The sequence below is a fragment of the Clarias gariepinus genome, chromosome 6 (assembly GCF_024256425.1).
Source record: "Clarias gariepinus isolate MV-2021 ecotype Netherlands chromosome 6, CGAR_prim_01v2, whole genome shotgun sequence".
Lineage (NCBI taxonomy): Eukaryota > Metazoa > Chordata > Actinopteri > Siluriformes > Clariidae > Clarias > Clarias gariepinus.
In genome coordinates, this window is record NC_071105.1 from 11,899,202 (window position 1) to 11,913,048 (window position 13,847).

Here is a 13,847-nt window from a genome sequence, read left to right on the forward strand (position 1 = left end):
AGCCAAGGGTGTTTATTATTCATTTGCATTACTGTCAGTATTATAAATGACTCTTGCAGAAAATGGATAATATTTTCACTAATAAGTCATTTTCATGATCATTAGTAGTAAAGGACACTGTACAGTATTTGAAAAGTGCATATAAATTGTTGCATGCTGTATAAAAAAAATATTTGTATTTATGATGATTATGCGGCAGGATTTTTATCATAATAATTTCTTTTTTTTTTCTATAATGCACCAATTGTTCCACAAAATGTAGAACATTAAAAAATGACTGGCGTCAACATACGAGACAAGTAAAAAATTAAGTGGACACACCTAATTTATCTAAAGCTCGTTTCCTGATTTTGATTTCTTTCTACGTTATAAAACAATGCTGAAGGCAGGCAAAATATGCAATAATCTCCTTTAAACAGATTTCTTGGGATGGTCTTCATACAAGTCAGTTTCATCATGGTGCTTGATGGGTTTTACAAATCCACTTACAGTAACAATACAATTCTTGCAAGAACTATTCCAGAACAGCTGACCTTCAGGTCTTAAAATAACAACTGATTGTTGTTGTTACTTAATTACCTAACTCCATATGTATTATTTAATCGTTTTTAAAATCTCCAGTATTGTTCTAGAATGTAGACAAATTCAATCAAACGTGTGTCCAAACATTTGACCTGCACTGAAAGTATTAAATGTTTAATCAAATCTTTCTACACAAAATCCTTAAAAAGGGTTTTTGTGCCTGTGTGAACCACAGTGTACCATCAAGGTAAAGGGTTTTCTCAGTATGCCTCAGTAGTCTCATCACCGTACAGTACGTGATTAAAGTCTTCTGTAAATGTCAAAATGAGTTCATTCCTTCACTTCATGAGAAATTACATCACAGGTCCCGGTTTGACTTGAACAACCCTTGTATAAACAACTGCGCAGCTACAAGTATAACTCCAGGTATGTTTGAATTCCCGTGCCCACTGTACTCAATATTATTATGAAAAAGTTCAAGGTCCATGGCACTGTACGCAACTTCCCTGGATGTGGACGGGAGCGAAACAATGCTAAAAGATTGAAGAAAGAAGAAATTGAGGAGAAAGAACTTTGATCAACTGCCAAAGAGATCCAAACTGACCTTCAGATACGAGCTACCAAAGTTCTCACAATATCTGTCACTCTAAACAATAGGGGACCCAAGAAGGACCCGACTGTAGTTCACCAAAACACACTTCAACAAGCCAAAGTCTTTCTGGGAAAATGGTTTCTTGACAGACAAGACCAAATTAGAGCCTTTTGATAAACGCTTTATGTTTATGGGAAAAATAAAGCTTTAAATTAATTAAAACAAGATCCCTACTGTCAAACACAAAGGTGGATCACTGATGTTTTGGTGTGGCTTTACTGCCTTCGGCACTGAGTGCCCTGAACCTGTGCATAGTATCATGAAATCCGAAGATTCTCAAAAAAAATAATTTTTGAAGTACTGTGCACAAAATCTCAGCCTCCGTCGAGGGACGTGGGTCATTCAGCATGACAATGATCCAATGCACACTTGAAAAACCAAAACAAGCTGTGGACTGTTTTAAAGTAGCCAGCAATGAGTGCTGATCTGGATCTTATTGTGAAGCAGTTTGTAAAAGGGACATAGTCCAAATTTCCAGTAGAAGAGTTGCATGAAACTTTTCATGTCTACAGGAAATGCTTGAATGCAGTTTTTCTTCTCAAAGCTTTTTTTCACCAAATATTAAATTAGGAGTGCCAATATTTTTCTCAATATGTGTGAAATAAATAAATACACCTAAAGGAAATACATACAGTATGTTGGCAGCAGTCATTTTGGACATTTGTATATTTCATGGAAGAATTGGTGCCAAAGAAATGCCAATATATTTGACATCAACTGTATACACACTACATACAGTACTGTTCTACAGGTTTACTAGACAGTGACAAAGTGCAGACTAAGAACACTAATGACCTTGGACAGCTTTATTCTGACAGAGAGTGAAAGATACCAACATCTTCAAGGCCTATAGCCACGAGATATCTGTACCGATTTAAAAAGCTGCCTAAGTAGCCCTGACTGAGCGGGAACAGATAAAGACTGATGGACAGAATGTGAAAGATGGAAAAAAAAGAGTCAGTGAGCGAGAGAGAGAGAGAGAGAGAAAGCATACAAAAAAAAGCATGTCACGGCACTCAAGTCACTGCTGAAGGGCAGGAGGAGCACATTTGAGGAGCACATTTTACGAGCCGTGTCAAGTCGAACTTGACTTACCGGGGGTCATTTCAATAAATTTGGTGCTGAGGAGCAGAAATAAAATGCGTGAGATAAAGCTGAAAGGCAAGACAAGAGCAACTCGTATAACGTTAACGTCATAACATGCGAGAGAGGCACCTTGTGATCTCGTCGTCTCCCAGCAAACCACTGGAGATGGGGGAGAAGCGTGACGGCGTGGCTGGAGTTGTGGGCTGGCTCAGATAACTCGGGGAGCTGATATGATTCTCCATGTGCTGGGAGTAGGCTGAAAAAAATATCAAAATCATTAAACAGATTTTAAATGTAAACACAGAGGTCACCTCAGCTATTTAGTAATACACTGTAGCTCTCACTCACTCACTCATCGTCTATACTGCTTTATCCTGTATACAGGGTCGCGGGGGCCTGGAGCCTATCGCAGGAGACTTAATGAGGGGTACACGGGGTTTCAATCCATTGCAGAATGAACACATATTCGCTTAGTCATACACTACGGGCAATTTGGGAACGCCAATTAGCCTAACTGCATGTCTTTGGATTGTGGGAGAAAACCCACCAAGCACAGTGAGAACATGCAAACTCCATGCACACAGAACCGAGGCGGGAATCGAACCCAGAACATGGAGGTGCAAGGCGACAGTACTATCCACTAAGCCATCGTGCTGCCTGGTAATACAGCTATCTATTTTAATTAACAAACACATTTTGGATAAATATACCATATATTCTAGTGTACTTTATACTACATTTCAATGCATTTGAATTTTGAATGCATTTCAAAAGCACCTCAAGCAGATGTTCCACTGTGTTTTACAATAATCCCTCAATAAACTGGAATGTTTTCATGCTAAAAGCTCAAAGTTCACCCTTTCCATGCTGTCAGGACACCAAATCAATGATATTAAAACATTTTTTATAGCTGTCCATACATGGAAAAAGTAATCTGCTTAAGACTAAACAAACAAACCCAAAAAAAAAAGACCCTGAACGCTCACAGACTGGGTGTGGCTTTATCTGTGTCCATTCCTGCAATAAAATGTGACTTTTTTTTCTCTCTCTACTCTATACAGCATGTACTCATGGGCAAACACTAGAGCAATCCCATTCTCTTAAGCCCTCATAAAACTGTTCAAGTAACGGCACAGCATCACCCCCGAGAGAGATGGGCTGAAATCTGATTGCACAGTTTGACTGGCATTAAAACACTAAAGCCAAAATAAAACCCCTCGGTTTAAGCTTTCCAAGAAGACGCTCAGCACTATTTACTGGAAGAAGCGTCACCCTTCGTCCAAAGAGCGATTAAGACATTTACACACTGGCCATCTACAGTACTCACCACACCCACTGTAATTATATATACTTGATGTTAGATTGGAGAGTTGAGGGAATGGCTGAGCAAGTTTAAAAAATATATATATATTATTATTTGCTTTTCCTCTTCATGCCTTTACGTTTTAATGGCAGAATGTATGTTCAGGCCTATGCTAATGCTCACACACCAGTGAGGTGCTGTAGCATTGATTACCATCACTCAGCACTTTTGTAGCAGTGTAAATCAATGCTGGGGGCATTCAGAATGAAACGCTGTGCACCGCTGGTTTTGGCTGGGATTAGAACCGAGGGTGAGCCCTGGGGAATCGGATCAATTCCAGTGCTCGGCTATGCCGTTTTATATTTTAACACCTTCCTCCTAAAATAACCTGGGGAATGGATTTATTGTTCCTGAGCAAAACGCAAAGAAATCACTCATGTCTCTTATAATCACTCACTGGATATTATTTACAGTTAACAGCATTATTAAAATCTTGATTCTGGAAGATTTGGTCAAAAGCTGTTGGTTATTTTTAATAAACAGCAGATACTGTATATTCTACAGAGAGTGGACATACAGTACGGACGGCATTGTGCTGTAAACAAATGAAAATACATTTATTCAACAACAACAAAAATTATATGAGAGATTTAGCATTAAAGAAATTAAAGGTTGCATGTATACCTAATCACTGTGGTTTTAGATTAGATAATTTTTTAGGTAGAATGATTATATTCAAGAAATACTTTAAAAGTAAAAAAACTATTCCACAATCCTGAAAGCAATGCTTTATTCCGATTGTAAACGTAATGTAGTACATGAGCCACACCTTAATTCCTCATATTTGCTTTTAAAGAGCCAACATTTTCTGTATATTAAATATAGTCTTGAGGAACAGTTCTCCAGGCTTCCTAAAGGACTTTTTTGCTCTTATTTTTAGTCCAGTCCCTGTACCTGACCAGTTTCAGTTGGATGTTTTTTGTTTGTTACGCCACACAGTGACCTACTGTATAAATCATTAATGCATTAAAAACATCTAACATAAGGCAGGAACCAGTGAGAAACAGGTTCAGATGATAATGAAAGATGATCAGACTGATGATTAGTATACTGGTGATGCTGCGTGTTGAGTGGTTAGTTCAGACAAGAGGGGAAAGGAGGTTGTTGGTGGGATTTTTAGCATAACAAATTTTTTAATTGCATCTTTATGCATTTTGTAGGCTGTCGCAGTAAAACCTTCGATCCCATTTCCTTAATTTCATCTACATGATTAAATTTGAGTTAATTAATGAATTATAAAAAATAATCTGGATTTCTGTCTGTCCACCTGCTTAACATTGCTGATCATGAACAGCCTCGCTGTTCATACTAACACTGAATTACATAGGAAATTTTACTCATGAACACTTTGTTGCTAATATCTGGGAAGAATTCTGGGTATTTAAACTTGTAATGAAACAGAATTAAGGGAAGAAACGCGCAAAGACTAGGGATCTCAGCAGCTGTACAGTAAGTAAGTCATTTGCATTAATATATCTCAAACGAGTAAAAAATATCCTGTCCACTAAAGTAACTACTGTTTTAAGTAATGCATGCATAATTTTAGAAGATAAATAAGAACTCTATACATTTTCCGCGGTTAAACAGGTGTTGAGGGAAAAACGGCATGTAAGTGTTATGAAAGGAAACCTTTTATTTAAAAAATTTAATAATTAAACTCCTTAATTAGATCATGATTGTGCCAGGACTGAATTTTGATGTGAACACTCCTTGTATTGAAAAAAAGTCCAAGAAAAACAGAAATAATAGATTGCTTTAAGATTTCATCAGAAAAATAGATGGGATCATTTCTGCCCACTTTCTGCAGAATATGCCAGCAGCATATCACAGGTTTATATTAATGCACTCATTTAAATCTTTTGGATGGTGGGATGTGGGTTCTCTGTGGCATTACGAGCTGCAAAACTTGTCGTATTAACTATAATAGAAATATAAAAAGAGAGGATAGTGAAGGAACGACTTTATGGATGTTTTAACAGTGATAACAGGAACAAACTAGTTGAGAACATAATGACATTAAATGTAACTATGAACATAAAATGATGTTCTTTCATTCGTTAATAAAAAAAATGAACTGTCGCTGAAACACGTTATTAGAAAATGATCTAATAATCGACCCCTACTGTACATCTTTGATTATTTCCCCCGTACAGCCCACTCTGTCATGTTTTCTTCCACGCATAACCTACCTAAATTATACAACATAACACATCTGAAACAACATGAGATAAAAAAAATTCAAAAACTGGGATACAATTCAAGCAGTGACTTTGTATTTGTGTCGGATGAAACTGATTTGAGTATTGGTAGCTTTTGAGATTAGTCATAAGTGACATGTGTTGTGTGAAAAATTCCTAGCAGGATTTCATCGGCATGCTGCTTTGGTAAAAGGCAACAGTCTAGAAATGAGCAAACTGCAGAATTCACACCTTCAAGGTTGTTGAATTACTTGGTTTTATAGTTATTATACTGTAGGTGATGTTTTTTTAGCATAAAACCCCGGGGTGTATGTTGGAAATTCTGATGAAGGGGTCACAGAAATTTCAAGGCATGTGTGAACACACTCACAGTTGGTGACGTCAGGGGGCGCGTAGCTGTCGTTCATGAACACGCTGGTGGGTTTTGCCACTTTTAAGAAGACTACATCACTCGTGTTTTTCAAGGCTGCGACTGCATCCTCATGAGTCACCTCTTCAAGGCAAACAACATTCACCTGCATTCAAAACACACATTCTTTAAATAAGTATAGGTTCAAAACAACCTAAAGATGGATCCTAAAGATGTTGATTGTACTGTATTAATGTGTAAGGCAAATAGGCATCGTAAAACAGACTCACAGCAATAAGTTTATCCCCAATCTGGAGTCGGCCATCTTTATGGGCAGCGCCTCCTTCAATGACTTTAGTGACATAGATGCTGTTGTCTCCAGGAATGTGCTGGTTTCCCACTCCACCAGCTATACTGAAGCCTAAACCTGGTAAGCCCAGATGTGTGAAAAAGGAGAAACACTTTAGAGACAGAAAAGTCTCATTTATACCATTATTACACATTTCCAACACAGAACATTTAACAAAGACATGCAAGTAAAGTAAAACATGAAATAAATAGACTATAAACCTAATCTCACAATCTATACTACTTTACCCATGCCTGAAGCCTATCCCAGGAGACTTGGTGCACGAGGCGAGGTATACCCAGGACAGGGTGCCAATCCATCACAGGGCATAAACACACACACATACACCCTCATTCACACACTATGGGCAATTTTGGAAAACACCAATTCGCCAAATCGCCATGTCTTCGGACTGTGGGAGAAAACCGGAGCACCCAGAGGAAACCCACCAAGCACGGGGAGAACACGCAAACTCCATGCACACAGAGACGGGAATCAAGCCTGGACGGGAATTGAATCTGGGTGCCGGAGGTGCAAGGTGACAGTGCTAACCACTAAGGCACCTAGCCGCCCTACATTAAACATCACTGAACCGGGCCTTCGAGTGGCGCAGTGGTAAAGTGTTCGCCCTATCGGAGATTGCTGGTTCGATCCCCGGGTGATGCTGTAACCTCTCGCAGCTGAAGGTCTAGAGAGAGCTGATTGGCTGAGCTCTTTTAGAGGGGAGGGATGAGAGGTACTTCATGCTCCCACATTAATCACGGCTCTACAGCCATCAGGGGCGTCTGTAAGCTTACGCAAACGAAAGGAGAAGATAGCGCCGTCCTCCGAAAGTGTTACGCCACCCCTAACGGTGTGTGAGCAAGCATTTTGAAAAAATGCGCTAGGATGGAGTCACGTGGTCACGAGGAAACACATGATAGTGTACACACATGGTAGTAGTAACCTTAATGTGGGAGCCCCCTAGTGACGGGGAGGAATTGGACACAACTAAATTAGGAAGAAAATCTGGAAAAAATCCAAAAAAAAACAACACATCAATAAACCTTAATTTATGATTCCTCTTGGCACCGGCTGTTTTAAAATAAAACTGAAAGTGGCTTTCCTTTCCTCTTGCCAAAATTCTTGCGACCCATGTATGTTATCACTAAATCTTGCACAAATTGAAAAAAAACACACAAAAAAAAATGTAAACTGGCTTTGCTTGGCTTTCTATTGAGGCAAACCAGTTCTGAACGGCTAGTGGACACGCAACTTGGCCGGTATTCTGTTCTTATGCCGAATCAAATTTCTTGCAAAATTTCATTTTTTAAGGCAAAAATGTGTGAGAGGGGGAATTCATACTGTATGCCTAGGTACTACTGTAAAAGTGAAACATGCTTTTCAGTAGCTTCTATATAAAGACAACATACCCAATGAAAACGAACCACTTAAAGCGAAAGTCAGGATTTTATTCTCCAAAAAAAAAAAAGAATGACGTCTTTACCTTTGGGACCTTTGACAAGTTTTAAGTCCACGATTTTCTCAGCGCTGGGCTTTCTTCTTCTGACATATAGCCTGACGATGCAGCCGGCTTCCTTCAGGGCCTCCACGGCTCTACTGTGAGTGACGTCTCTCACGTTCGCATCATTTACCCGCAGGATACAGTCATTTACCCTGCATGAGATGAGGAGAAGAGAGAAACAATGGTGAACAGTCTCGTGTCTGAAAAAAAGTTAAAGTTGAGCATTTCTGCTACATTTCTAAACAATCATGCCTGCTTCTAAAAAAAAAAAGAATCGGAGAAACTTTGACCAATCCCTCCTCAGCCCACGAAAGGTTTAATAAATGCCGCCCACTCGTGACACTCCTGACCAATCGTGCCTGTTCCTCCAAAAATGTTTGAAAAATCCTGACCGATCCCACAAAGTTTGATCCATCCTTACTGCTGCAACAAAAATTTGGACCGACCCCACACACACACCTCTAAAAACAGAAATTAAAAATATAAGGAGTGTTCAACTCAAACTGGGACTTGTAATACAACACCGACAGACATTTACAGAAGACTTTAAGTACTGTATGGTTATAAGTCACTTAGCTACAGTAAAACATTTAAATTATGCAAGCACTTTAAAGAATCTCATACTGTTTATACGTAAATGACTATCCCGGCCAAGATCAGAGGTGGGACAAAGTCATTGTTTGGCAAGTCACAAGTAAGTCTCAATTCATTGCCCTCAAGTCCCAGGTCAAGTCCCGAATGAAGACAGGCAAGTCCCGAGTCAAGTCCCAAGTCAAAGCCAACAAGTCTCAAGTCATTAAAGAACTTTGCTCCCTACCTTGTGTGATACACTCACATAGGCTACCTCATACAAACAAGCAGGTGCTGTGTCGAAGTTGGTTCCCCCATCAGGATGCGTTTTTTTAGCCCCACCCCCGTGAAAAGGCCACAGGGAACGCGCATTTAGGAGAAGGCTTGCCCACGAAGGGTTGTGCGCGGACCACTGAGATTCTACAGAGCGCGGTAAAGAATAAAAAGGACAGTTAGTGTTTTTTAATCCCTGACGAACTCTAGCCAACAGGATGTGTTTCCCTTGTTATCTTGGACATATTTAGAATGATGAACCTCGGCTGAGTCACTTGTAGGCTGTAAACATGTCAGTATTTTGTCTGATATTTCATATCAAATATGCCTTTTCAGCAAAACCATAATGCCAAAATAGAGACCCGTCAAATACAGTCTCAAGACATTAATAATAATATTAATAATAATTATTATTATATATAAATTAATAATAATAATAATAATAATAATTATTATTATTATTATTATATTATAATTAAATATTATATGTTATAATATTAATAATAATAATACGTACTATTATAATTAAATATTATATAATAACAATAATTATAATTATTATTATTATTATTATTATGCGAGATAATTAGCATTTTATCCGTGTGATGTCAATTCACTAGGTCACATTATTTGAATAAACCCAAACTGCATATGAAAGAAATCAGCAAATCATGGGTAGTGTCTACCAGTGATATAAATATGTAAATATAAACAATACAACACATGTACTGACATGTTTACAGCCTACAAGTGATCCAGCCGAGGTTCATCATTCTAAATATGTCCAAGATACCAAGGGAAACACATCCTGATGGCTAGAGTTCGTCAGGGGATTAAAAAACGCTAACAATTTCCTTTTTGGCCTTTACTGCGTTCTGTAGAAGCTCAGTGGTCCGCGCATATAGCCAATTTTGTTTATAGCCAAACGAAGCTACCTTCGGTATCATTTCGCGAACTGGCGCGTGCACGTTGTTGTCACGTTGGACGCTGTCGAATCAAAAGAATCTACGATACTTTGATTGGATGTCCTGCCGAATGCGCGCATGCGCTCTGTCACACACACACACGCGCACAGACACATAAACAGAGATAGCCCCGACTGTGTTAACATAATTTTTATCTTTGGGCTTTTTATGGGAAGTAGCAAGTCTTTACAAGTCAATAGGCGCAAGTCCAAGTGAAAGTCCGAGTTTTTTATGTTAAAGTCCAAGTCGAGTTGCAAGTCTTTTTATATTTTGTCAAGTCGAGTCTAAAGTCATCAAATTTATGACTCGAGTCTGACTCGAGTCCAAGTCACATGACTCGAGTCCACACCTCTGGCCAAGATGGCTCTGAGCCCATTGCAGTCGTTTCCACACTATTTCCACATGTTTGTCGCATTAAGGGAGTTCCTGGGAGGCCAGCGTTTCAGATGTAAAGCAGGCAGTCTAATCATGGTTCTGCTATAATTTTAAAAAAAAAAACCGTTCTATCTTGATGGTATACAAGCACTAGTGAATCGCTGGAATAAGTGCATCAGTAAAGCAGGGCAATATATAGAGAAATAAAAGGTAGAACACTTTTTTTAAGAACACAGAGCAACATTAAAAGGTATATGGCAAAACTATGAAGGTAAAACAGTAGCAAAACCCGAAAGCTTGCAAATTCGAATGTGAGAACTTATAAAATTAATATTTGTATTTATAAGTTGAAATTTATACTCATAGCTCTGATGTGAAAAGCTGCATCTATCGATTTGCACACCTGTGTTTTGAATTCGAAGTTGCAGATTAATAGTGACAAATGTGTAAAGTGTCATTCACATAAACAAAATGACAGGCACAATTGTGTACTACACATTTATCTTTGCGCTTTACTTCAGTTTCGCTGTACAACCACAAGTCGGGGCTTACAACCTCTCAGATCTGGCAGTACAACCTCAAATCCCGGCGCTCTGACTTTTGCTACTCATTTTGCGATATTCCTATAGCAAAACTCACTTGTGCACTTGTAAACGCGGGGGCGGGGCTGGGGTGGGAATGAAGTCATTTTATTGGTCGATGCTAATAAAATAGCTATTTTGTTTTTAAACGCTTGGAAAATATTTTAATGAAATATTATTAGTTTTACTGGATTTTATATACTAGTAAAAGCGCAGCAATGTCGTTTAATTGGGTGGCATAGACGACCACCACCACCGAAACGGCGTGAGCTGCTCTGCGTAGTCTGTGACGTCATCGCGCACAAAACGTCCCACTTCATTGACTGGCTCCAACCAATTAAATGTTCATTGGTGAGGCATCGACCAATAAAATGACTTTATTCCCACCCCAGTCCCGCGTTTACAAGTGCACAAGTGAGTTTTGCTATAGGAATATCGCAAAATGAGTAGCAAAAGTCAGAGCGCTGGGATTTGAGGTTGTACTGCCAGATCTGAGAGGTTGTGAGCGCCGACTTGTGGTTGTACAGCGAAACTGAAGTAAAGCGCAAATATAAATGTGTAGTACACAATTGTGCCTGTCATTTTGTTTATGTGAATGACACTTTACACATTTGTCACTATTAATCTGCAACTTTGAATTCAAAACACAGGTGTGCAAATCGATAGATGCAGCTTTTCACATCAGAGCTGTGAGTATAAATTTCAACTTACAAATACAAATATTAATTTTACAAGTTCTCACATTCGAATTTGCAAGCTCTCGGGTTTTGCTACTGTTTTACCTTCATACAAAACAGCATGAAGTTGTATATACTGTAGTCCAGACATGCTGCCTGACCTGAGCCTCCCATCCTGTGCAGCAGCTCCACCTGGGATAATCTTAGTGATAAAAATGCTCGGGTCTTCCCCGATGTGAGGGTTATCTGTGCCGCCCGCGATACTGAAACCCAGACCAGAGTTTCCCTGAAAAGAGAAACAAGGGATAAAAATGATCACTGGAATACAACTCAGGAGAAGACGCAATACAACAGACTCAAGCTTAAACAACTGCAAACAATATTAACACATATTATATTATAGTATTAGATGCATTAGCATTGAAGATGTCATGCTGTATAATCTACATTTTTCCCTGATTCTTTCTATATTGTAAAACAATACTGTAGGCAGCCAAAATATGCAAATCTCCTGTAAAATCTCCTTTAAACAGTTGGTATTGAGATGCGTCTGCTACTGTAATAGTAGTACTGTATGCTCTGTAAATCCGTCATAACGGCTCTAATGTGCTCTGAGGTGCTGCTTGTTAATTGGTGATTTCTGAGGCTGGTGACTCTAAATGAACTTGCTTCATGAGAGCCAGTTTTATTATCATGGTTTTGCAAATGCACTTGACAAACTGTTCTTGGAAAAACTATTCCAGAAGAGCTGACCTTTAGGTCTTAAAACAACAACTCACTGTTATTGTTAGTGTTAATTAATTACATAATTCCATATGTATTATTCCATAGTTTTGAAATCCTCACTATTGTTCCAGCATGTAAAAAATAACTAGTGAGTCCAAACTTGTCACTAGTACTGTGCATTACTGAAATGAAATTACACTGCATGAAAACAAAGTCATTATAAAATCATTATACTACTGTATATCGTTGTTGATTTCTCGAATTTGACTTGACAAAAGATGAGGAATTTTATATAACAGCACAAAGCAAATCACAGTGTTATAATAATGCACTGACGTTTCTATAGTAACAGCGTTTTCATAGGGACTGATATGGTGAACTGTCTATGTAAGACTAATAATAACCAGATTAAAAACATGTTGTTATAAAGGTATAATCGTTTACATGGATGAAGTCTTTGTCAGAGATTTGCCTTTACAAAAGATTTTGAGCTTTTTAGCTTTTTTGGTAAAACAAGGATGGCTGGTAAGGGAGTAACGTTCATGTTATAATGTGAGTAATACCAGAAACTAATAACTAAATGTATATAATATTAAACTATAATTTGATTTTATACACATTTTATCAAATTGAAAATAACTACAATAATTGTACAACAGCTCATTCTGACTGAGTAATCTACAGTATTTGGATGAGAGATTCTCCACAAGTGATGATAATATAGGTTAACAGCACTGGGATGTTTAACCATATGTCCCAGGTGTTCTACGAATCTTTAATTACACTCACTGCTGAAAGTAACAGTCCTCAGTACTGAGGAGAGAGCAGCTATCTGCCAAAACCCACATTTAAAACCAGTCACAGAAGCACTTTCAGGAAGAAAGAAAAACCCACTCATCTGATAACATTATGTCATCCTGAACAGTACTTCGTCTACTTAATATTTTTCTAAAAATGTTCTGAATTACCTCTGTGTTGTTTTATTACCCCTAAGGTTAGAGCTTTTAACACAGGAATCCCAAATGTAAAATCCCTCTTTAACCCGTTATTAAGGGCACTACCTGGTGTGTGGAACAAATGGTTGTACACCCTGGCACATTAACTTTCCATTTAACACTATTGAGCATTTAACCCCAGAACCCGGGAGCTGATATTCTAAAGCGGATTAGCTGGGATTAGAAGAGAAACATATGTAATTTACAGGACTGTCCATCACCTCGATGGTTTATTCTCCTCTCCTTCTGGCTACATAGTACCAATAGGAATTTAAAACTTCTAGCCCTGTACACTAACTGTTGGTCGCCAACTCCCGCAGGCACGGTTAGTTAGTTCCACCAGCCGTGGAAGTGTGTGTTGGTAGAGCATACTAGAGATAGAGCATACTAGAGATAGAGCATTATAATCTGTTGATAATAAATGGTATTTTTGAAATTGTTGTTTAAAACCTATATTAAACTTTAGATTGTGCTGTATATCGGCCCATGCTGATAACCAGCACAACAACACTCCCTTTTGTGTAATATTCCTAAAACATGACATTCTGTACTATTGTTTAATTAATGGGGAAAAAATGGTTGCTATTATTTAAGACGAACAAAACACCAAGATGTCCACCTACTAAACAGCCAGATAGCAGTGCCACATCGTGTTTTAGAAA

The 13,847-nt window shown here is 38.4% G+C and overlaps 1 protein-coding gene across 14 annotated transcripts in view; it reads right to left on the reverse strand.

Annotated features, from left to right (window-relative positions):
• Positions 1 to 13,847, reverse strand: part of dlg1a (discs large MAGUK scaffold protein 1a) — a 144,683-nt gene that overhangs the window by 34,154 nt on the left and 96,682 nt on the right. For all 14 annotated transcript variants that reach the window (XM_053498129.1, XM_053498119.1, XM_053498116.1 and 11 more), the window contains 5 exons: positions 11,626 to 11,750; positions 8,006 to 8,175; positions 6,461 to 6,597; positions 6,192 to 6,336; positions 2,390 to 2,516 (listed from right to left, as the gene is read on the reverse strand). In XM_053498129.1, the coding sequence (XP_053354104.1) occupies positions 2,390 to 2,516; positions 6,192 to 6,336; positions 6,461 to 6,597; positions 8,006 to 8,175; positions 11,626 to 11,750 (704 nt within the window). The remainder of the gene's footprint in view (positions 1 to 2,389; positions 2,517 to 6,191; positions 6,337 to 6,460; positions 6,598 to 8,005; positions 8,176 to 11,625; positions 11,751 to 13,847) is intronic.